The sequence below is a fragment of the Podarcis pityusensis genome, assembly GCF_964106645.2.
Source record: "Podarcis pityusensis genome assembly, chromosome: 7".
NCBI lineage: Eukaryota > Metazoa > Chordata > Lepidosauria > Squamata > Lacertidae > Podarcis > Podarcis pityusensis.
This window is the reverse complement of record NC_138031.1, coordinates 79988012-80011305: the sequence shown is the minus strand read 5'-3', so window position 1 is coordinate 80011305 and position 23294 is coordinate 79988012. Positions and strand designations below refer to the sequence as shown.

At 41.4% G+C, this 23294-nt stretch overlaps 2 protein-coding genes and 1 long non-coding RNA gene across 4 annotated transcripts in view; 2 read left to right on the top strand and 1 right to left on the bottom strand.

Annotated features, from left to right (window-relative positions):
• Positions 1–10161, top strand: part of MARCHF6 (membrane associated ring-CH-type finger 6) — a 40438-nt gene extending 30277 nt beyond the window's left edge. Inside the window, exons 21-26 of the mRNA XM_081014713.1 lie at positions 2103–2284; positions 3018–3152; positions 3657–3746; positions 6415–6547; positions 8977–9112; positions 9692–10161. Coding sequence (XP_080870839.1) covers positions 2103–2284; positions 3018–3152; positions 3657–3746; positions 6415–6547; positions 8977–9112; positions 9692–9782 — 767 coding nt within the window. The 3' untranslated portion in view covers positions 9783–10161. The remainder of the gene's footprint in view (positions 1–2102; positions 2285–3017; positions 3153–3656; positions 3747–6414; positions 6548–8976; positions 9113–9691) is intronic.
• LOC308482089 lies at positions 8986–13579 on the bottom strand. The gene is made up of 3 exons (XR_013988984.1): positions 13443–13579; positions 12554–12807; positions 8986–9086 (listed from the first exon to the last, which is right to left on the bottom strand). It is a non-coding gene; the product is annotated as an uncharacterized lncRNA (long non-coding RNA).
• Positions 13580–13733: 154 nt separating this feature from the next.
• ROPN1L (rhophilin associated tail protein 1 like) lies at positions 13734–21371 on the top strand. 2 transcript variants are annotated; one of them, XM_081015031.1, is made up of 6 exons: positions 13734–13872; positions 15519–15685; positions 16556–16679; positions 16878–17039; positions 19466–19641; positions 21241–21371. In XM_081015031.1, exons 2-6 carry the CDS (start codon positions 15555–15557, stop codon positions 21296–21298), a joined length of 651 nt encoding a protein of 216 aa, XP_080871157.1. In that variant the 5' UTR covers positions 13734–13872; positions 15519–15554; the 3' UTR covers positions 21299–21371. The 2 variants fall into 2 exon arrangements, with proteins under 2 accessions (XP_080871157.1, XP_080871158.1); XM_081015032.1 differs by lacking the exon at positions 13734–13872 and adding an exon at positions 15391–15412.
• The last annotated feature ends 1923 nt before the right edge of the window (positions 21372–23294 follow it).

Below are 23294 nucleotides of genomic sequence, written 5' to 3'. Positions count from 1 at the left end.
CAGAAAACAGCGTATCTTCTGTTGTGTGGACTTTGAATATGCTGATCTTTTTTCATAAATCAATATCTAGACCAGTGCTATTTCAGTAAAAATGAAAGTAAATGGTCATTTTGGCATCTTTCATATTTACGGTACATTTGGCTGTTACGGTGTGTGCTTACTAAAATACCATGTTGACGCCTTAAAGCTTTTAGAAATTGCTTCAACTTGCTGACTTCATATAATGTGAATATGAATTTTTATTGGGCCAGCTAGTTAATTTAAAGCTACAGTCCTAGGTATATTTACTTGGAAGTAAGTCCCCTTTAACATGGGCAGATTTAACATCCAAGTAAATATATGTAAGATTGGGCTTCCTGACCACCCAGTGCCTTAAATCTTGTAGCACAGCTGAAAAATTAAATAGAAGATAAAACTCTTTTACTTGGCATGAGCCTGTAGCTCAGGGGCAGGGAAAATTTTTGGACAACCAGGCCATATTTTTAGCTCCCACCCCACCACGTAGTACAACTTTGACAGTTTGCTGGACCTGCCCACCTGTCAAAGTTGACTGGTGGGATAGAGATCTGCTTCACCAACATGCTCCCCACAGGGAATGTGGTGGTGAAGCAGCAGCAAGCGGGATTGAAATGAGCAGGATTCCCCCCCTCCAAACATCTGATGAGTAGGGGTTAAATCCTGCTGCTTTGGCTGCATGTGACAGTTCCCCATGGGAAACTGGGGGTGTGTGGCACAGCCAATGCATAATGGAACTCTGCCCATCTATTGACCTCACCACCCTTCAGAGTGACATTAGCTGATTGACAGGTGGGTGTCGTTTGGGTAAAATGGCCTTGTGGCCCAAGATTGGCCCCCGACCTCTGCTCTAACCATAGATGGCTTAATCAAAATATGGGGATGGGGCTATTCAGTATGGCCCTGCTATTTACTCCTATATACAACTTCACACAGGGACGCGGGTGGCGCTGTGGGTTAAACCACAGAGCCTAGGACTTGCCGATCAGAAGGTCAGCTGTTCGAATCCCCGTGACGGGGTGAGCTCCCGTTGCTCGGTCCCTGCTCCTGCCAACCTAGCAGTTCAAAAACATGTCAAAGTGCAAGTAGATACATAGGTACCGCTCCAGCGGGAAGGTAAACGGCGTTTCCGTGTGCTACTATGGTTCGCCAGAAGCCGCTTAGTCATGCTGGCCACATGACCCGGAAGCTGTCTCCAGACAAACACTGGCTCACTTGGCCGATAAAGCGAGATGAGCGCCGCAACCCCAGAGTTGGTCACGACTGGACCTAATGGTCAGGGGTCCCTTTACCTTTACCTTTACAGCTTCACATGGGCTAATAATACCTTAAGGGAGCTAAACTTATGTAGTTACTTTGTCTGGAAGTTTCACATTTTTATCCTGCCGTTCCCATAAAGAGTTTGTAGTGGCATACATGGTACTCCTCTCTGCCCCCCCTTTCCAACTTTTTCACAACAACTCTCAGAGAGAGGCTATAGGCTGAGACACCGTGACTAGCCCTAGGCCACACAGTAAGCTTTGTGGCTGGTCAGGAATTTGAACCCAGATCTCCTGATGCAAGCACCAAATAACCACCGTCCACATCTCTTTTCTAAAGAAAAATGAATTCAGGCACTATTTGTTTGGTACACATCATTTTAACAGTTATCATTGTCTTTGGGTGAACTTAAAGCAGGGATTGTTTTTGACCTGACTTCTGTTAGCTCCTGAAAAGTGGGGCAAATGCTTTGCAGATTTTAGTGAACTTGGTTTTTCTTTGTGCAAGGTGGTTAATAAATTTAATACTGGGGTTAAAACAAAATTGGATCTGTTCAAATTAGTGTCTGGGATGTAATCAGCTTGTGAAAACGTAATGTAACTTTTTACTTTACTTTCTTTGAACAAGTAGTTCCCATTCAATATTACGAATTGCTTTTTAAACTGCCCTCCGTTCAAAAGCGGTTGTCATGCACCACTGGGGGCTGCAGTTGAGTGCGAGAAAACTCTGAAGCTACTTTGCTTATGAGTTCTCTGGGCCCATATCATTTTATGGCTGTCTGGCAGTGTGTGTTTCTTTTAAATATTCATTAATGTTTCTGGTTTTAGTATTCGCTGGCCGTTGGCTGATGTCCTTTTGGACAGGGACCGCCAAAATCCATGAACTGTACACAGCTGCTTGTGGGCTCTACGTTTGCTGGCTTACCATTCGGGCGGTGACGGTGCTTGTTGCTTGGATGCCACAGGGCCGCCAAGTGATTTTTCAGAAAGTTAAGGAATGGTCCCTCATGGTAAGTCATCTGAAAAAATGCATTTTTTAAAAGTTTCGGGAAGCACTTAATTGATGTGGAGGGAGTGTTTGTCTAACTATTCAAGAAGCAATGGTGACAAATATGTTTCCTCCCCTATGGGCCTTCTCTAGAAAGAGGAAATCAAAGAAATAATTAGTTGTAGCATTTCACCCCCCCCCCCCAAACTGCCATAGACTTCATGGCCTTCAGTTATTCACCAGATCTGGGCAACCAAGGCTGGAGGGTAATGAATGACCAGAGCCACTCTTTAATTTCTTGAAGGAGAGAGCCTAGGTCTCTCAAACCTGCCTTTGAACTCTTGTCCTCTGAGCATAAGCTAGAGTGGAGAATTTGGCAAAGAGTATTAGTGCTGAACCTTACTCAGCACACGGTAGCACAAACGTCCTTACTTTGCCTTCACTTTGGGGAAGAGTTGTAGCATTGACAACTGACCCCGGGTATGAACCCTAGTGAGCTCTCGTTCATATGTGCCAGCTGAAGGAAAGTAGACTTCCTTTCCTTCATTACTCTCTTCGCTTTCTCTGATATATTTTGTCAGAGGCAGCTGCCTTAGAAATTACTGCTCCAGAGGGGACCCACTAAATCTTTTCTAAATCTGGTTCTGTGTATTTGTTTCTCTTTGCACTCCCGTTTTATTGTGATGTTGTGTAAGTACAGCCACAAGGTTTTGAAGTGTCACTAAATTAAGTTTTCTCTTTTTTTTACTTTTTAGATAATGAAGACATTAATAGTTGCTATATTGCTGGCAGGTGTAGTTCCACTTTTGCTTGGACTTTTGTTTGAGCTGGTTATTGTTGCTCCTTTGAGAGTTCCCCTGGACCAGACACCGCTATTCTACCCATGGCAGGTCAGCTCCGTACTTTTTGTTTTGAGTGCTGTTGTAGAAATTAGGCTTCTCAGCTCCACCAGGGAAAAAGGCAGGGAAATGAATGAATAAAACTTCAATAGTTCCAACTGTTGTCTTTTGCAGGAAATTAAATTAATGAATGTGGCCTTAGAACTGTGAGCTTCATTGTAACTGAAAGCAAACTGAAAGCGAACATAGGGCTAATTTTATATATTCCCTGCCTTTTCACAAAAAAAGTATTTAAGGTGATATACATAAAATCAAGCGACATTCACATTTGTAACTTAACTCTAAATATGCGTGATGAAAATAACACATGTTCATTTCATATATGTCCCTGCATCTATTTTCCTCCCCTTTCTTTGTATTAGCAAATTCCCTACATTAGCAAATTATAGGCAACAGTTTTGGGTGGGTATGTAAGAGCCTGCCCACTTTTACTCTACAATCACTGTGCATATTGACGATGGTATAGAAATAATAATCATTTTCGTTTTGACTTAGGACTGGGCTCTTGGTGTTCTGCATGCCAAAATAATTGCTGCCATAACTCTGATGGGCCCTCAGTGGTGGCTGAAAACTGTTATTGAACAGGTAAGAACTGCTTCTTTGGTGCAAGGGAGGCAAACAAAACATACAGACCATTAAATTGCCCATACTAGGGAACCTGTGGCCTTTCAGAGCTTGTTGGTCTGCAACTTGCACCGTCCCTGACATTTTGGCTATGTTGGCTGTGGCTGATGGGAGTTGGAGTCTAATAGCATCTGGAGGACTCTAGGTCCCTTATCCCTGGTTTATTCTGTTTACTTCTTCCTTAGCTACCTCTAAAACTTAGAATCTTTCCTCTCGCTTGGGAGACTTTGGCTTGAAACCCATAAAGTATTACTGAATTTTCAGTTTGGAACTGCGATTTCCTGACTAAGAAACTACAAAATAGCTCTCATCCCTCCCCACTCCCCAAAAGCATAACATTACAATGGGTTACCCCTTAGAGGAGCATGTGACAAAAGTTGACAGAGGTTTTGCACAGAAGGGATGTCACTAGTGTTAAGGGAAAAAGCAGGGAGAAAATATAAGTAAATTTTACAGGGCTACTTTTGGTTAGGTTTTTCAAAGCAAATATAACAAACAAATTAAGTGTTAAACAAATTGCAACAAATAACACTATAGAAACCTTTCTTACTATATAAGGCACACTTTTATCAAATATTTTCCCCCAAAGGATGTTTCTTATTGATTCCATGAGTTGAACATGCCTTGTCTCTGTACCTTATAAGTTTTATTTCTGCTTTTACTGTTACCTTGTTCAGATGATCATATCCTGGCTCAGTGAGATGCTTTGTTCCTCAGTATAACCTAGCAAACAACTGAGGAAGTCTTAAGTTACCTATAATTTCCGTTTTGTCTGAACTGGGAAACTTTGACAAACAATTTTGGAATAATCTAGAAGCCCACTTGAAACCATGACTTCATATTCTGCCTTGCTGCAGAGTCATTAGCCACAGTTTCCTTCTTCAGATATAAATATCTGTAGATTTCCTGGTTTGGTTATGGGAAGGTTTATTCACACCTCTGCTAAGCCATTATCATCTGAACATGGCAAATGTGAAAAAGATCACCCTTATTATAGCATCTTCAACATATAGTAGCCTTGCTTGTATCATTTTAAAAACTAAAATGGCAATATGGGTTAAATCCAACTGTATTATAATTTTACAATGGTTTTCTAATGGTCACATGGTATAAGCCACAACCAAACCTTGCACACACACAGTACAAAACATACTTTCATTTTATTACATATGCACTATAATAGAGGCATCTACAGTACCAAGAAGCACGTATTATAGACTTAAAAACAACTTGAAATTATTAAAGTGTATTTATTTTATTTAAACAATTTATATACTACTTAACTACAGTCATCTCTGAATGGTGTGCAGTGCAGAAGGGTAAAAGTCAGTTAAAACTATAAAACAAGACTTCAATTAAAATCCCTGCTGGAATAAAAAAAGAAGTCTACAGTTGGTGTTGGATGATCAGTAGGAAGAGGAGCTGTCTGACTTCAACTGGGAGTTCCACAGAATTGGGCCCATAATACAGAACGCACAGCTCCTTGGAGACACGTGCCTGTTTCCTTGTACATTTTTTTCCTGTTTATATAAACAAATGAGGCAGCACCTAACACATACTCTGTTCCCAGCTGTCCCCACTCCCCCAATTTTGGGTTTCTATCTGTGTTGAGCTTTTCGTTTAATTACTGTACATTTTTATTTCTATATATTGGGAGAAAAAATGATCTTGATTATTAGGACATAAATAATGGGTTGTGTCCAACCAAGTTGTCCCATTTGCACAGAGGTTTCTGCCTGTGCAACAAAACCTCTCCCTCTCCTTCCCAAATCTGCTTTAGTTGATTTATATACTAAAACACCTGTTTAGTGATATAGTCATACCTTGGGATGAATACGCTTCAGCTTAAATATTTTTGGGTTGCGCTCCGCGGCAACCCGGAAGTAACGAAGCACGTTAATTCTGGGTTTTGCCGCATGCGCATGCACTCAAAATGACGTCACGCGCATGCGCTGAAGCGGCTAAACGCGACCCGCGCAGACGCGTCTTACGTTCGCTTCAGGATGCGAACGGGGTTACGGAACGGATCCCATTCGCATCCAGAGGTACCACTGTACGTGGAAACTCAACTGTGGTTTAGCTCTATGTGGATGAGATACAGTGTGCCCAAGCAAAGTGTCTGCAAACGATAGCTTTGCTTTTAAAGAATGAAGAATGCTGAGTCCTATGAACCAGGGATACAGTTCCTGGCTTGCAGCAAACTGTATTAAGTTTCAAAACAAGTTAACTTCAACTCATGGGTTATGAAACTGGCTTCATAAACTAATAGAGTTTGTTGTAAGCCAGGATTCCTGGTTTGTTGGAGGCTGCAAGCCAACCTTAATTTGTAAGTGAAACTACTTTCTGCAGAACTGCTCCTGGCTGTGCATGGAGGGGGAGATATGCAGGCTCAGTAATTTGTTTGGGCTTGCTTCAGCCTGCAGCTCATCTAGATAGCACTAAACCATCGTTTACATGCTAATGCTGATATTAAAATTTTAACTGCCACATTTAATGCTAATATTTTAATGCTATAATGCTGTCATTCCTTCCTAATCATAAATATGGAGATTTTTGTATGTAATACGTTTAATGTCAGGGCCCGGGCAGCCATCCTTCATGCATCTTGACTGTGGTCTTATTTTTTCAGGTTTATGCAAATGGAATTAGGAATATTGACTTACACTTTATAATACGGAAGCTTGCAGCGCCTGTTATCTCAGTTCTGTTGCTTTCTCTTTGTGTACCTTACATCATAGCTTCTGGTATTGTACCTTTACTAGGTAAGTGCAGATGGGCATACGGATTTCATTGTGTGGGTCCCAGCTTAAGATACGAATCGGGGAAAATCTTTTGTTAGAATGTCAAATGAGTGTTCTGTCAAGCATGTCCATTAGGTAGCTGTACTTCATTTACCACATTTTGTATCTTGCCCAAAGGTTCAAGAAGTATTTCGTTTGCTAGCTTCAGTGAAAACATCATGTTACATCATTTGGAGAGTTACATAGTTTTGGCCCACACATAGATCCTGAAGCTGTTTAGCAGCTGGTAGGCTTTAGCTGAAATTTAGAGATTCCCAGCTTTTGTTTTCAAAGAAATGTACTTCTAGGTCATTAAAAATGAAATAGAAGTATGTACTAAATTTGAAGGTGGTGGCTAAAATATCACCCTAAAAAGAATCATTTCAGGTAAACAAAGATAGCCTATTAAATATGTGAATATTTATACATAAGAAATTGTACAAAATACATAAACAACAATCAGATGGGGAGTAGGGCTACTACCACGAAATAGCTAGTATTTTAGAGTTCCGTGACAGTGCAATATTGGGCAGCCCTACTCAGAAGGGACGCGGGTGGCGCTGTGGGTTAAACCACAGAGCCTAGGACTTGCCGATCAGAAGGTCAACCTGCCAACCTAGCAGTTCAAAAGCACCTCAAAGTGCAAGTAGATAAATAGGTACTTCTCCGGCGGGAAGGTAAACGGCGTTTCCGTGCGCTGCTCTGGTTTGCCAGAAGCGGCTTAGTCCTGCTGGCCACATGACCTGGAAGCGGTACGCCGGCTCCCTCGGCCAATAAAGCGAGATGAGCGCAGCAACCCCAGAGTCGGTCACAACTGGACCTAATGGTCAGGGGTCCCTTTACCTTACTTAGAAGAAAGACCTAATGAGTGGGATTCACCAAACCAGCAGCGTTGGTGGAAGCTCTGCACAAGGACTTCCGCTTGTGCAACTGGGCTCCTTTCCCCCTCACCCTATGCATTTCTGAAATTGGCTTGGGGTGGTGGTGTCAGGAGAACCCCTGAACCACACATGAGGGGAGGAGAAGGGAGATTGTTCCATCTGGCAAGCTGAAATGCTTGTGCAGATGGAAGAATTGGAAGAGTGTGATGTTGAATTCCACCCATTGTCATTTGTCACCTTGGAAGTACCGTATTTTTCCATCTATAAGGCGCTCCCATGTATAAGACGACCTCTATTTTTTGAGCCCAAAATTAAGAAAGAAATCTTTTAAACATTCCACGTATAAGACGACCCCCAATTTTAAACTTAAAAAATTTGGGGGAAACACGGAAAAATATGGCATATCTAGGATATAATGAGCTTAAAGGTAAAGGGACCCCTGACCATTAGGTCCAGTCGTGGCCGACTCTGGGGTTGCGGCGCTCATCTCGCTTTATTGGCCGAGGGAGCCGGCATACAGCTTCCGGGTCATGTGGCCAGCATGACTAAGCCGCTTCTGGCGAACCAGAGCAGCGCACAGAAACTCCATTTACCTTCCCGCCGGAGCAGTACCTATTTATCTACTTGCATTTTGACGTGCTTTCGAACTGCTAGGTTGGCAGGAGCAGGGACCGAGCAACGGGAGCTCACCCCGTTGCGGGGATTCGAACCGCGACCTTCTGATCGGCAAATCCTAGGCTCTGCGGTTTAACCCACAGCGCCACCCGCATCCCATGCATAATGAGCTTACAATCACTCAAATAAAAACATGGCTGCAGCATTCAAAATTGAATTATTGATTCAGAATTATTTGTATTTCGAATTCTCCATTTCAGAGCTGTTCAGGTGAATCATACAACTAAATTACAAATACTAGTTGGAAGACTTTACAGCGTTTACAGTGTGGCTGCAATCAGTGGCTTCTCCTTGTAGATAAGCAATGTGTCCTTCCCCAGAAAACACTGCATTACTTATTTTGTTCTGTATGTGGCAGTAGCTTGCTAGAGGGTAGTGGAGAATGGCTTATTGAGCAACAACAAATGTGTTCATGTTCTGAACTTCCATTATAAAATATGGTTGTTCCTACAGAATATGTGGGGTGTGTGACACGGTAATAAACCAAGCATGAAACTGGATATTAAGCAGGCCAAAATTTTATTAGCTCCAGCTTCTATGAATTCAGCTTTGCAAAGACAGGAATGTTCTGATACTCTGGCAGCCTATTTGCTGACAAAAATCTGAATACCAGTAAGCAGAAGAGGTTTCAGGAAAAATTCTTCTCTGTTCACATAAACCAGCAGCCACTGAACACCCAAAGCAAAGAGACAAGCCTTGCAACATAAGGCAGTATCACTTGGTGGGATGAAAGGCAAGAATCAAGAGGTTGATATTGGTAGAGTTTTGCTTGTTGGTTGCTCCAGTTCCAATATTTGAAATGCAAAGCCTTTATTTTAACTTTTAGCTCATTTGCTCTTGTTAACTTTTTTGCAGGTGTCACTCCTGAAATGCAAAACCTAGTGCAACGTCGAATTTATCCTTTTCTGCTCATGGTGGTGGTTTTGATGGGGATCTTATCTTTCCAGGTCCGTCAGTTCAAGCGCCTTTATGAACACATTAAAAATGACAAGTGAGTACCTACATTAGTAAAGTTCATCAGTTCTGGGGCAGTAATACTAGTATGCTAAAGTTTTAGGAAGCTAGAAGTGATGGATAGATTTTGGAGCATTGTGAAAGTGGTATTTTAAACCTTTTCTGAAGCATCTGGGATGAACAGTAAGGTGACAGAATACTGGATCAGATTTGCAGTGCTTTGAGACTAAATAGAGATGATAATGTCACTGCCGCTGGAAACACTGAAAGCTTTTCTTCAAAACCAGAAATTCTGTGAAGCGATTCATGTTGGTATGCCATTGCCTGCCTCCTCCCATTGCCTGCCCATTTGGAATTTGCAAAGGGGTGTTCAGAATAAAAATATTTGTAACTTTCTGTACTTTGAATGTCCATTCCTTTTATATAAGCTTTAAAAATGTATTCTATATTTTTACATACTACTATACATATCGGGATCTTAATGACTGCAAGCAAATTTTCCATCAGCGGAGTATTTTAAATAAAATACTTCCCCATTTACTCTGCCCACTTTTTTTTTTTAACGGCATGTGATGACCAAACATAATGGTGTGTTTGTTTGTTTTTTAAATCATAGGTACCTTGTTGGGCAGCGACTTGTGAATTACGAAAGGAAAACTGGAAAACAAGGGACACCAGCCCCACCCCCTCAGTCTTCACAAGAATAGAAACGCTCACATGGAATTACTTGATCTTCCCTTGCCTTTGTGTCCTTTCTCATTGACTGGTCTTCATTCTTTGGGTGTCTTTCCCAACAATCCTCTCAGCTGGGTTTTTATCTTTTAATTTTGGCTTACTTTTTTCATGGCGTTCAGAAAGCAGTCAAGGCTGTGCACCTTTTACCTGCAACTTCTGAAGTTATCAGCGCTGAGATCTGTAAATGTGTAAATAGCAATACCCTAATACCCTGAATTAAAAAATGAATGTTCATTGTACATCTTTAAAAGAATATTAATTTATTAAATCTAGTTGCCACTTTGTTTTGGACTGCTGTTCTGTTGACATATGTGCCACAAAGCAATACTGCAATAGGCAAGACACTTTTTTTTTTGGAAGAAAAAAACAACAACAGTTGCATTTTTATGGTGGCTCTGGCCATTTCCCAAATGTAATTTTTGCAAAGCTGGGGGCTCATCAATATAAAAACAAAATGACCATTACAGTCAGCAGTGAAGTGGCTGCGGCAAGAACACATAAGCTTCATTTTTTTATCATTTTATATAACATCAAAGCTGATGTAAATTTTCTATTGCCTGATTATCTTTTTCCATGTGTAAGTTTATAATATTGTACAGTAACTGGTAAATCAAGATGAATTTTTCTCCTTCAAGCAGTTTTGGCATTGCTTGTTTGGCTGGAAGGCATTAATTCCTTGGCACTGAAAGACAGAATTTTAATGAATTTCTAAGCACTTAAATCAAAGTTCATTAGAGCTAAGTGGCAGGAATACTTAAATCTGCTAATTGAGAGGTTTGTGGAAGAATGCATTTCCAATGCATAAGCCAATATTTCCTTTTTACATCTTTGAAGCTATACAGTTTAAATGCTTACAAGGATTTATTTACTCTCTAGAGAATAGTGCAGAAGGTTATCTGACAAGTTTATTCAAGAGCACAGAGAACTTAAAGGCTGGAACATGTTACGAAAGACCCTCCTTTTTTCTTGAGTGGCCTGAAACCTCCTTACAACCAAAGTTGCAATTTGTACTATGGACTTTATACCATATCATATTAAAAATGAACATCTGTAATTCTAGAAATGGTTAGCATTAATTTTGCATGGCAGTAATGCTAGAGGTTTTGGGGGGGAATTTGTAGATTCTATGGGAGAAAACCTTTATAGTATTAACAACAGCAGAAAGAGAACCAAAAATAAAATAAAGAGCTGATCTTTACAATGATAGCGCTAAGGAAGAGGCCCCCCCCCAATCAAGTTCACCAATTCTCATATTTTTATACGTGTACTTATTTTCTGCAGGTAGATATGCATTTTTAATGTAAATAGTTCTGAGACAGACAAATGGAACTATGCCGAAGCTTTAAGTACAGTTCAGTTGTGTGCTTAAAACACACAACATCCTATTCAAAAACAGTGAGAAATTGATTTAGGTTTATTGTATTGAGAAACATTAATGCTATGCAGTTGTGTGGCCACTCAGGACTGTGTCCTTGAACATCATGTATATTTAATTATGTGTATTGAATAGATTACCAAGGAATTTGTCTACTGTCTTCAGGATATGTCTTTGTGCTTGAAAGAAAAAGCAGAAATATGTCGAGAGCTGTTCTGGTTCCATGTTTGGGGGGCAGAGGCGGTGGTTAAGATTTCTGACAATCTACGCTCATGCCCAGTAGAATAGTAGAATTGTGTAATAGAAGTGGAACTGGACTATCCAACTGGACTATCTAACAAGAGGTCCATCTTTGGTATTTTGCAGCATTACCTCATTTTAGACATTCTGGGCTATAAAATGTGTTGATACACTTGAGGTTTATTTCTAAATAAATATTTCACAAAATTCCAAATAAAAAGAGCATAGTAATGAGAGATGGCCAAAAACACTTCTAATTCACTGTACAAAGATCTTAATTTTGAGTCTTTTGTGCCTGATCCTCTGGGACATGCAAATATTACACATTTCAATATTTATAATGGTGTACTTTTCTGTACAGGAGCATATTTTACCCCCAAATACTGCATTTTCTGGTAATACATGTGTTTGGTTGCACAATTATCTGTCATTGATGGTCTTTGTTTTTGTTTTTAATATCCAAGCAGTCTTACCACTGGGATATTGCCAGCGATGCTGTGCTTTTTCCTGTAGCATTTTGCAGAAATGCAGTATCTTGTAATTTTTGTTTTTATCCTGGACAACCTGATCTGCAAAGATTATTAAAGTTTATTAAGAAAAAGCCTTGACACTTGCTATCTTATTGCAGCACAAAGCAGGGCTGTGTGTATTCTTTTCTAAAGGGAGTGGAGTGGGTAGAACCAATGGCTGCCAACATGAAACTGGATTCTCTTTACTTGCATCAATTACACAAATTAAGTGCACTTACTCCAAGTTTATGTATTGTGCTTCTATTAGTAATGGGAAAGGAAGTATGTGAGGTGCTTCATACTCGCGATCCATATCTCACCACCCATTTCCTATATGTTTCGCTGTTGCCTCCAAGGACTAGAAACGTACTTTAAAATGAAAAAGAAGAAAAGCCCAAGTTTGCAAGCCCAAGAATACTTGCCAAAGGAAGGTGATATTTGTAGGGGTTTTTTTATATAACCATAAACAATGGCATGGGACTGACATCAATAAATCAAAATATAAGGTAATACTGTAGGAACAAAACAGTGTTCAGATTAAGCTGTTCAGCTATCTATATATTCCAGGTGCTAGTAGGATGGTAACTTTCTGTGGTGCCACGAGAACATTATTCAGTACCTGGTGCATGGAGTGTCTGAGCGAGTTTCCTGCTTTCAAGGCTGTAGAGATTAGTTTTGAGTCACAGCACATAGTTTTGAGACACAGTGCATTCTGACTGAATGCAGGTCTCTTCTGTGCAAGTAGCTGTCCCCATTAGTTTCAGTGGAGACACCTGCCTATGTCTCCCTTTCTCTGCTTGGAGTTTTTCCATTCTTTGAAGCAAGGGATCCTTGTGGATGGACCTCAGAGAATTCCATACCTAAAAGCGACAGCTGAAAGGCAAACCAGGATTTACGAGGTGCGGAAACTTATGTGCCCTGTCATAGGCTTGCTCCAGTAATCTCTCCTTAGCCACCCAACTCCGTTTTGGGATCCTTAAAAGTGTGAATCTCTTGTTACAAGTCACTGCTGTGAACACCATGAATGTGAAGATTACGCACATCAAAGTGCAATGTTCAGTTCCAATAATAATTGGAATAATGATTATTCTGCATTGCAGGAGGTTGGATTAGAATAGATGATCCTCAGGGTCCCTTCCAACTCAACAGTTCTATGATCCTATAATATGCTTTGTTTACTTTTTAAAACAAAAAACTGGCCCTTCTTAAAGATCAAAGCAGTACTGAAAATGGGAACAACTGCTTGAATCTCTGTCTTGCTTCCAAAGAATGGGGAGAGCGCTGATTGATGCTTTTGAAATCGCCCCAATGCACCCGATTTTTTTTTGAAACAAGCCATATACTGTATTCGAGAATATATAAAATAGTACATTATTTATAAATATATAAAATATGCTATATTTAATATATATGTATTTATATTATGTGTTATTTATACCCCGCCTTTTTTTCTCTGACAAGACTTGAGGCGGCTTCTATGCACAAACCCCCCCCAAAAAAGGACCCACCTTGGTAGTTGGGCGCCCTAAACGCACCTTCCCTTCCCTTCCTACTGCGCCTGCGTCCCCGACGTCCCCGCCCACAGAACGTCGAATCAACACAGAGACTGCAGTTCCGGCCCGAAGCTCGAAGGCTTTTTCTATCCCAGCTCCCACAGCGAAACACCTGAGGGGTTTCCACCATAGAGTTTTTTCCCCTTCTCCCCCGCCCCTTTCGCGTCCTCGCGGAACGCGTCTTTTCAAGTGTCGCTCTAGGCGTTCCGCCGAACAACCATTTCCCCCCCACCCACACGCGCTTCTCTATGGTTCTCGCGGTTGCTACGAGACGGCGAGGCGCGAGCGCGCTGCCATAGCAACTCAACGGCGGCGGCGGCGGGCCGCCTCGTCCCTTTCGAGAAAGAGCGCGAGGGAGGGCGAGGGGTTTAAAAGCCCCGGCGAGGTAAATGGCCTCCACTTCTGCCGCTTCTCCTCGAGTCGCCGGGGGCCGTTTCAACCCCGGAGGGGCGGGGACATTCGCGAGGCAAAAAACTGCATAATACACACACACACACACATATATATATATCCATTTGTGATAAGTCATTGTGGTATTAATCCTGCCGTCTCTTTCCCAAACTCAGAGGGCACAGTTTGTTGGTGGGTGGGTGTGTATATATATATATATATATATATGTATATGTGTGTGTGTGTGTGTGTGTGTGTGTGTATATATATATATATATGTATATATATGTGTGTGTGTATATATATATGCACGGAAGTAGCCAAGGGGGGCAGTGACCCTCCTCCAAATCAAATAAATCAATAGAAATCCTTAACTAACTGAGGTTCTGCCCGCCCCCAACATAAATCCTGGCTATGCCCGTGTCCAGAATCTCTTGCACAGCCAGGATTAATCCTGTGCGATCACAGCCCTCCCCCCGCCCAATCCCGTACAGTGCACAGTTGTACACGGGTGAGCTTTTACCACTTTTTTGTTGTTGAAAGCAGTAGATGTTAGATGCAGAGAACAGTCCGTAACCTACACACATACATAAAGGTAAAGGGAGCCCTGACCATTAGGTCCAGTCGTGGTCGACTTGGGTTGCGGCGCTCATCTCGCTTTACTGGCTGAGGGAGCCGGCGTACAGCTTCTGGGTCATGTGGCCAGCATGACTAAGCCGCTTCTGGCGAACCAGAGCAGTGCACGGAAACACCGTTTACCTTCCCGCCGGAGCGGTACCTATTTATCGAACTGCTAGGTTGGCAGGAGCAGGGACCGAGCAACGGGAGCTCACCCCGTTGCGGGGATTCAAACCGCCGACCTTCTGATCGGCAAGTCCTAGGCTCAGTGGTTTAACCCACAGCACCACCCACGTCCCATGCCACACATACATACTCATTTTTAAAAGCCTGCTGGATGTGTGAACAGATTTTTTTTTCATGTACAAGCAGGGACATTTTCAGGATCAGCTGTCTGCTTTAGGCTCCTGTAGTTGACACTCAATGGTACCCCATAGCCACAATGCTGCTCTCTCTCTCTCTCTCTCTCTCTCAACCCACTTCAATTCAGACTTCCAGTATGTTTGCTTGAAAGCAATTCCCAGTGAATTCAATAGTATTCATTCCTAAGAGATCATGGCAACAAGCCTAACACCTCATTGAACTCAGTGGGATTTACTTCCAAGTAGGTAGGCACGTGATTGAGTTTTATATGTAGGATTGCAGCCCTTTAAGACAAGCATCTACTTGATTAGCTATGCTTCTTGACCTTTGGTGACTTTTGGTCTCTTTTTGTGTTAGTATTGATGCTGCAATATACAAATTTTGCGCTGAGAACAAATCTGAAGGAAATGTTCTAGAAAGGGAAATTGTTACGTATGTGTGGGGAAATTTGACCAGGGAGGGAGGATCAACAAACAGCGATGCTGCTGCTGCTGCCATGTTCAAGAAGATCAGGCGGTGTGGCAAGGCCAGTACATGTCTTTTGAGTTATCCAGGTAAATCTTCATTATCCAAAGTAAGACAGCTTGAAATAGCTTCATAGAATTGTATAGTTGGAAGGGGTCCTGAGGGTCATTTGTTTAGGAATAATGTTCTTTTTAGTTTTCTTAGCTTTCTGGTTTTGGACCTAGTACAACCATGCCTGTTCCAGATGTTATGTTCTGTGCGCAGCAGATCCATGTTCCTCCTGAACTGCCAGATATTATGAAACAATTTACCAAGGCTGCTATCAGGACCCAACCACGTGATGTACTTCAGTGGTCTTATGCGTGAGTAGAAAACTGAAACAAATGGCCCTGATACAGAAGTCTTCACATAACAATCACTATTGGATAGCATCTCTGTGGGAGTGGCCAACTGGCAACACAGGCAAAGCCCCCTTGCACAACTTCCAAAGCCAACTGGTTATCAGGAGCTTCTTAAGCTTTCTGCAAAGCAGGATTATACTTTGTCATTCTTGCTTGGTCCAGGAGCATAAGAATGTTTCCTGCAGAGAACTCTCACTCACCTGCACCCAGCGCTAATCAGGACTGACCTCCCCATGCATTGCCTGATGCAAGGGGAGGTCAGCCCAGCAGGTGTGCTAGAGAACTTTTGTGTACAGAAATCTGCTCAGTTTAGCAGGTTATGAGCCAATTTGGCAGGTTTGGCTCATGAATGTTACTGTCTCGCTTAGACAAAATGATAATAAAAACAGTGAGTTGAAAAAAGACAGTTCCTGAGGATGGAGAAATGGCAGTCCACTCAAAGTCCTAACCAAATTGGCATTCTTGAGCATTTTGGCCTAAACAACATTAATACATTGGTGCGCAATGGCAGCTGAACAACCTCTAAGAATGAGAAAATAAATGTTTCCCAATAGGTAGCAGAATTGTGGCAGAGAAAGATGCTTAGTTATTTTACCATTAGTAGTTTTCTACCTGCAAGGCCTCATCCCATGGGATTTTAAATCCATGTTTCCCTGCATTATGGGAGGAAAAGTCTCCCTACTCCCTTCCACCCTAACAGGAAATGGCTTTTTCTCCCTGAAAGGGCCTATTGGGCCACCATTATACACATCTGACCTTTAAATTCATGTACTGATTTTGAATATTTATTTATTTGACCTGAACCATATTTTTGCATTTGTGCTATCATAGGTATTTCTATGCTTTGTCAAAGGGAGAACCTCTTCCTGTGAAGGACCGTCTTGAAAGGCCAGTAGCCACACAGAAAAATGACACTGGTCTGACTCCAGGACTCCTTAAAATTTTGCATAAACAGGTAAAAGTCTTTGCAGAATGTGCCCTCAGTATTCCTATGAAACATCTTTAATTTTTTTTTAAAAAACAGCTCGCAACCTAGGGAGAATGCTGTATAGATTTTAAAATGATTTAAACATCTAATATTAATGTTCTTTTAGAAGTAACTTTTCGTGCTGTTTTCTTATGGTTTATTTATGATGTACATGTGTTTTTAAAGCTCTCTGAAAAGGAAACTGTGGAAATATCGGACCTTCAGAGAAAGTGGAAAAACTTGTGCTTGCCAATGGAACAGCTCCGCAACCTTCTTCGACTGGGCAATTTTGCAGAAGGAGTGGAATGGATGAAGTTCTTTGCCCTTGCATGTAGCGCTCTTGGTGGGGTATGTAGGCCTGTCAAACTTAATGTGTACCTGTTTGCAGTGTTTAGAATTTTGAAAGATCAAGATTCCTATATTTACCGTAAATTTCGCTCTATAACACGCAGATTTTTTCTCCTAAAAAGTAAGGTGAAATGTCTGTGCGTGTTATTGAGCGAATGTGTGGTCCCTGGAGCTCACTTGCCGGAGCGCAGGGGCAAAATAGGCAAAAATCAAGCAAAAATAAGATCGGGCGGGCGGAGGGAAGGGGGAAGGCGGAAGCTTTCCTGCATTCTGCCTCAGGGTCTTACTGCCCACCCGCTTCTGTTGCTGCGTTTGCTCAAACTCAACAAAGAGCAGGGAATCCCCTGCCCTCCTGGCAAGCAGAGGGTTAAGGAAAGGATCGAGTCCTCCCTTCTAATTCTTTCCTAGTCACACTGCGTGCAGGCTCCAGCCCACCACTTCCTCCTCTCCGTGCTCTAGGGACTCGCAGGCAGCCGAAAAGCAAAAGCATGCAGGTGGGAGAGAGAGACAGAGAGAGGGCTGGCTTGGGTGGGTGGGGGGGGAACTTTTGCTTTACAATGGTAGGTTTCTCATTTCTTTTCCAAAAGCAGAGAGCCCTGCCCCCAGGCCCCCTCCAAATTACAGCTTCTCCAAGCAATGTACTGCTGGAGGGAGACAGTATGCTTGTTTGGAAGAGAAACCCTGCTTCCCTGCTCGTAAGTAACAGCAGGCTGGATTGCAGAGTGAGACATGGAAATCTCTGGATTTATATGCTGTATATCAAATATCTTAATCTATACTTTCTACACGCGGCTGGTAAATCAGAATCTCCTGAGCCAGGAGGATTACAGCATCTCTCCTCTCCCCTTCATTAAAAGCCTAATACTCTTCTTTGAAGAAGTATAACGTGAGAATGTTTTTTATATATATTTTTTAAAGTTCTTTTCCTCATTGTGCGCTATACACTGATAATTGCTGCCACAATAACAATTGATTGAAAATGGAATTTAGTCTCCCCCCCCCCCCATAGAGAGCTGTTCTTCAGACGTTTAGCCTTAATACAGTGGCTGATGTAATACCCTTCTGCTTCACTAGGCATTTTATATAGGGACATTAAAATTGATTTTCTACATCTTGGCAGATGAAAAAAAGTGTGTTACATGCCCTATTGCCCAAAAGTGTGCAAGTACAGAGCAAAGGTTGCAGTGACAGAGGTGGCCAAAAAAGAAATACCGTAAATAAAAAAGAAATCATACTTCGTATATCCTGTCTGGCTTGGGTGGGTGGGTGGGGTGGGGGCTTTTGCTTTCCTTCCCTCCCCATTTAAAACGTGGTGACAAAGCACGGATCCACATGGATCCTCAGGATTTTTGCATTGGGTCACCCCAAATTCACCATCAGATCACATTACATGTCCATGGCTACAGTCTGTACCAAAAAAATCACGCACCCACTGTTGCCTGGGGCTGCAATGGTGCAAAAACGTGGTTACAAAGCATGGATCCACATGGATCCTCAGGATTTTTGCATTGGGCTACTCCAAACTCACTGTCAGATCACATGTCTGCGGCCACAGCATGAACCACAAAAATCATACACCCACTGTTTCATTTAGAATATTTTTTTTCTTGTTTTCCTCCTCTAAAAACTACGTGCGTGTTATGGTCTGGTGCGTGTTATAGAGCGAAAAATACGGTATGTTCTCTCTCTCTCTCTGGAGTTTGAGACATGGCTTAGCTCACAGTTTTCCAACTTTGTATTGGAAATCTACTTTTCAAAATTTGGAAACAGTTTCACATTCATCATTCATTACAGAGGTGACATGTTTCTTCCTTAACAGTATCATTTATTTGGTTCCTAATATTCACCAAGAGCAAATTATCTGAAATTTTCAGTTTGAGCAGAAATTAAGACACCAGGTCATAGCAGAAATTAGGAGTAATGTGTACCTGAATTGCAGATTCATTTCATGGTGCCATTCAATTATGCCTGTTTAGTTGCACTGGATGTAATTATTTTTTTAATGTTATACTGAGTTTCTTTTTGGTTTATAAACAGATTACCTATCACCTTTTAGGATTACACTAGTAAACTGAGGAGTGCTTCAGATTTTATGAATACATTAATCAGAAAACATGTATGTGAATGTAAAAGCATGTGAATCCTAGTAGATTGTTACAGCCTGGTGATGGCACATGCTTCTGTGCAGTTTTCCAGCACATCTCTGTGCAATTAGCCATGACTTCCTGGCAGATGCAATAAATTAGAAACATGCAGCATCATCACACATGATAATTTCTACACAATTTCCATACTTTTTGCTAATATATCATTGGTGTTTGATCTGGCTCTTGCAGTGGCTATGCACAGATCACTCTGTACTTTCATCACTTCACTTTATTGTAGCGCATGACTGCTAATGTATGCTTGCCTTTTATCTTTTTCAGTCCTTACTCAGTTCTATGAAACATGCCTGTGAAATTCTTACAAATGATCCAGAAGGTGGAGCAGCCCGCATTCCATATGACACTTTTGCATTTATCTATAGCTACTTGGCTAGCTTAGATGAGGAGATAACGGAGGAATCTACTGAGAAATTCCTCAAGGCTCTTAAAGAACAAGTGTAAGTATTAATTGGATGTCTGAATGTAATAGAATCCAGATTTGGCTTGGAACTGCATTTTAGTCAAGCAGGCTCTTTTTATTTGTTCTTCTGAAGCTATGGTTTTCACGAGCAGATTAACATATTATTTTTTCACCAGTTTTGAAGGAGAATTGCTCTTTGAAGTTTCCCCTGTAGCTGCTTCTTGCAGCTTCTTACAATGTAGTTTGTACAGTTGAGTTGAGAATTTGGTTACCGAAAGAAAAAATAAAACAGCAATAAAAAGTTTTAAAATATTAATAATATTTGCCTGTTTTAAATTGAGAATTAAATTAGAGTGGAAAATATTAATCTGCACTGAGGCTTATGCTAACCATGGTTACCTTTAATCCTAGCTTGCAAACCAGTTTCAAATTCTGTTTAAAGTCAGCTACGGTTAGGCTTGCTGCAAATGTAATTCTACTCAATACTTTAGGCTGAAAAATGAAGGGATAAAGAGATTAATGTGGCAGTCGAGAGGAGAAAATGTGCCTTTGTCCTGATCTTTTAACCATGGTTAAGAGATTGGGAAACTGGCTGCGGTCAGATCTAACAGTAAGCAGTGGTTCAGTGTAATGAAAATGTGCCTAGCCTCCCCCATGCTTGTGTATGTTCCCTGCACCCCATCCACTCCTCCAACATGGCGATAATTAGGACACTGGAAGCTTAGGTTCATAGAAAGCTGGGTCCTACTGGTCCATCGAGTATTGTCTATACTGCTTGGCTTTGGCTCTCAAACACTTCAGGCAGGGAGTCTTTCCCTACTTGGGTATGCCAGGAATTGAACCTGGAGCCTTCTAACGCAAAGCAGAAGCTTGAGTTGCTGTCCTTCCCCAGCCCTCCTGCTTCCCTTTTAGATTAACCATAGCGTAGCGTGTGGTCCAAACTCTTGTGTGGTTAATTTTAACTATGGTTAGTGAAAACAAGCCAGCTTCACAAACTATGGCTTGAAGTTGGCTCATTTCCCCTAGCTGTAGTTCAGATTATGCACACAGTTCATCTAAAATAGTGAAAGTTTCTAAACTCATGTCAGAGAAAATTGAGTCCATGTGTGAGCCCAGGGGCAGCCCGTTACATTTGCAATGGGTCAAGATGTTAGACGATTACATCTATGCAGTACTGTGGTAGCTAGCATATAATTATGGGGATGGCCATGCTTAGAGAAATATATTCAAACTACTTTTCACCTCCAAATACACACTTTCTTTTAGTAAAGGCTGGATATGATACGACCTTAACAGTTCACTACCTTATAACCCACCTTATTAATAGGGTAATATTAATATATTATTTTGACTGTTATATTATAATGCTGGTATCCTAGCTTATGGATGATGTACACGATTTAAACAAGAAGCTACATACATATAGAGATTTGAGGATCTAGCTTGTGGAATAGAAATATCCCTATACACATCTCTGAAAATATTACCGTGAGTTCCTCTTATTTTATGCAAATGTTTTCATGTTAGAATTGCATCCAAATGGGATGAGAGGACGTACCACAGAATGAATGTAAACTGAAATTAAGTTTCTTTGGGCATTAATAATGAAAAGTAATACATTTTCTTGTAATTTTAGGTCACGCAAGGAAGATATGGTTGGAGTTGCAGATTTCCGTCCGCTAAAGAAACCTTAAATCAGGACTTAAGAGAATGTGGAATAACATAACATTATCTGACATAAAGTACAGATTTTTAAAGTTAATAATATGCTACCTGTAGTAGTGTCCTTTATGTTCATGGAATTGTGAAGGAGTCTCAAAGCGGCTAACATTCTCCTTTCCCTTACTCCCCCACAACAAACACTCTGTGAGGTGAGTGGGGTTGAGAGACTTCAGAGAAGTGTGACTGGCCCAAGGTCACCCAGCAGCTGCATGTGGAGGAGCGGGGAAGAGAATCCGGCTCACCAGATTACAAGTCTATTGCTCTTAACCACTACACTACACTGGCTGTCTTCAGATGTCTTCTAAACGTCATGTTTATTCCTTTGACATCACCAGCTCAATATGTATTCAACTTTGAACTTGCACAAGGCTGTCTTGAGTCAGCTGATTCAGACCTTCACTCTCATAAAGAAATGGATTAATTGCTTTAGAGTGCAGGTGATTTAATTTAGGGGAAATAAGATGACATGTTTCCTGTTTTTGTAGGATCAGCAAGTTAGTAATTAATAATCTTGAAAAGATGCTGACTTAGTTAATGATCACATCTGCAAAATACTTAAGCCTTGTTTTCTTCCCAAGTATTTCAACATGCTAGCTAGCCCCAATCCTGTATCGTTAGCATGATGCTCTTCATGTTCTATTGAAGCAGGTCTAGGTGGGAAGAGGAGAGTATTTGTTTTACAAAAGAGGGACATGTTTGTGTCTCCCACTTCTTATGAAAGAGGAAACGTGTAGTAAGATCATATGCGGCACCCCTGGAAACATCAGCAATCAAAGAGACATAAAAAGACATTCATAGAATAGTGGAGCAGGAGCAGCAGAGCCGATTCCCCCCCAAACTGCTATTATGTTAGTAAAAGAGGATGGGTGCTCTGTGAACGAGCCCCAAAGGGCCTCTGGCCTCATGTACTCTAGTCTCCCACCCTTCTTCACAACTTCCAGGGTCATTATGGGATTTGTGTGCAAGTGCAAGCCAGTTTGCTGGTTTTCTCAAATTGCAAACTCTAGTTTGCTACAGGTAGACGTCTGTGAATGTTGTCAATTTTGGTTTCTCATTTTTCAAATCTTAATCAGTTCTTCACATTTCTGCTCAGCCCCTCCTGTGGTTGCCCATCCAGCTACCCTCTCCCTCTGCTGCCACAGGGCAATCTGACAGACTGCTTCATCAAATTTAAGAAACTACCATCTGTCTTGGAAGGAAGAAGTGGCTCTCAAATGTTCCTGCAAATATACTTGATTTAATACATGCAAGTTTTATGTTTTGAGTCCTGCAAGAATGTACATTCTTCCAAGCTACTCAGAACTCGCCTGAATGTAGTAGTAGTTGTTGTTTGGTAATAAGAACATTCTTAACTCTGCAGGGCTGCCGCCATCTTTTAATAATCCTGTATCTGTAAAATAATTTCCAGATGGGACTTCAGACCTTTCTGACCATCATCTAAAAACACAAAAACCAAAGAAGTTATGGGTGAAAAATAGCAATGGCTAAGATCAGCATAGGGCCACAGTTTATACTGCCATTACATCAGGGTAAGTGTTCACAGGTGGGACTTGTAGCACAATGCTACAACTTCTTAACAATGGAACCAGGCCTGAAAGCAATTTCTTCTCATCATAGGTGACTAGATAACTGCATAATTGCAATGTCCACTGGCTGTAATTCAGCCCAGAGCAGCCAAGTCCCAATAACTGTAATGTGACTTAAAACATGCAAACATAGGCTTCCACCTTTTTGCTAGCTTTACACAGTCTTTAATCAAAGGGTGTTATCATGCACAAAGCAATATGTGAACTGGGGGAAAGGGTGGAGTAATTCAAGATAGGAGGGAGGGGATGATTATGCCTCAGCAAGAGTACCAAATCATTTCATATGTTTTGTGATTTTCAAATATCACACAGTACAGCTGTAACAATTTTCTCCAGACCTTAGTTGACTTTTGCTGCCAAATCTGCAAAGCGATCACTCATT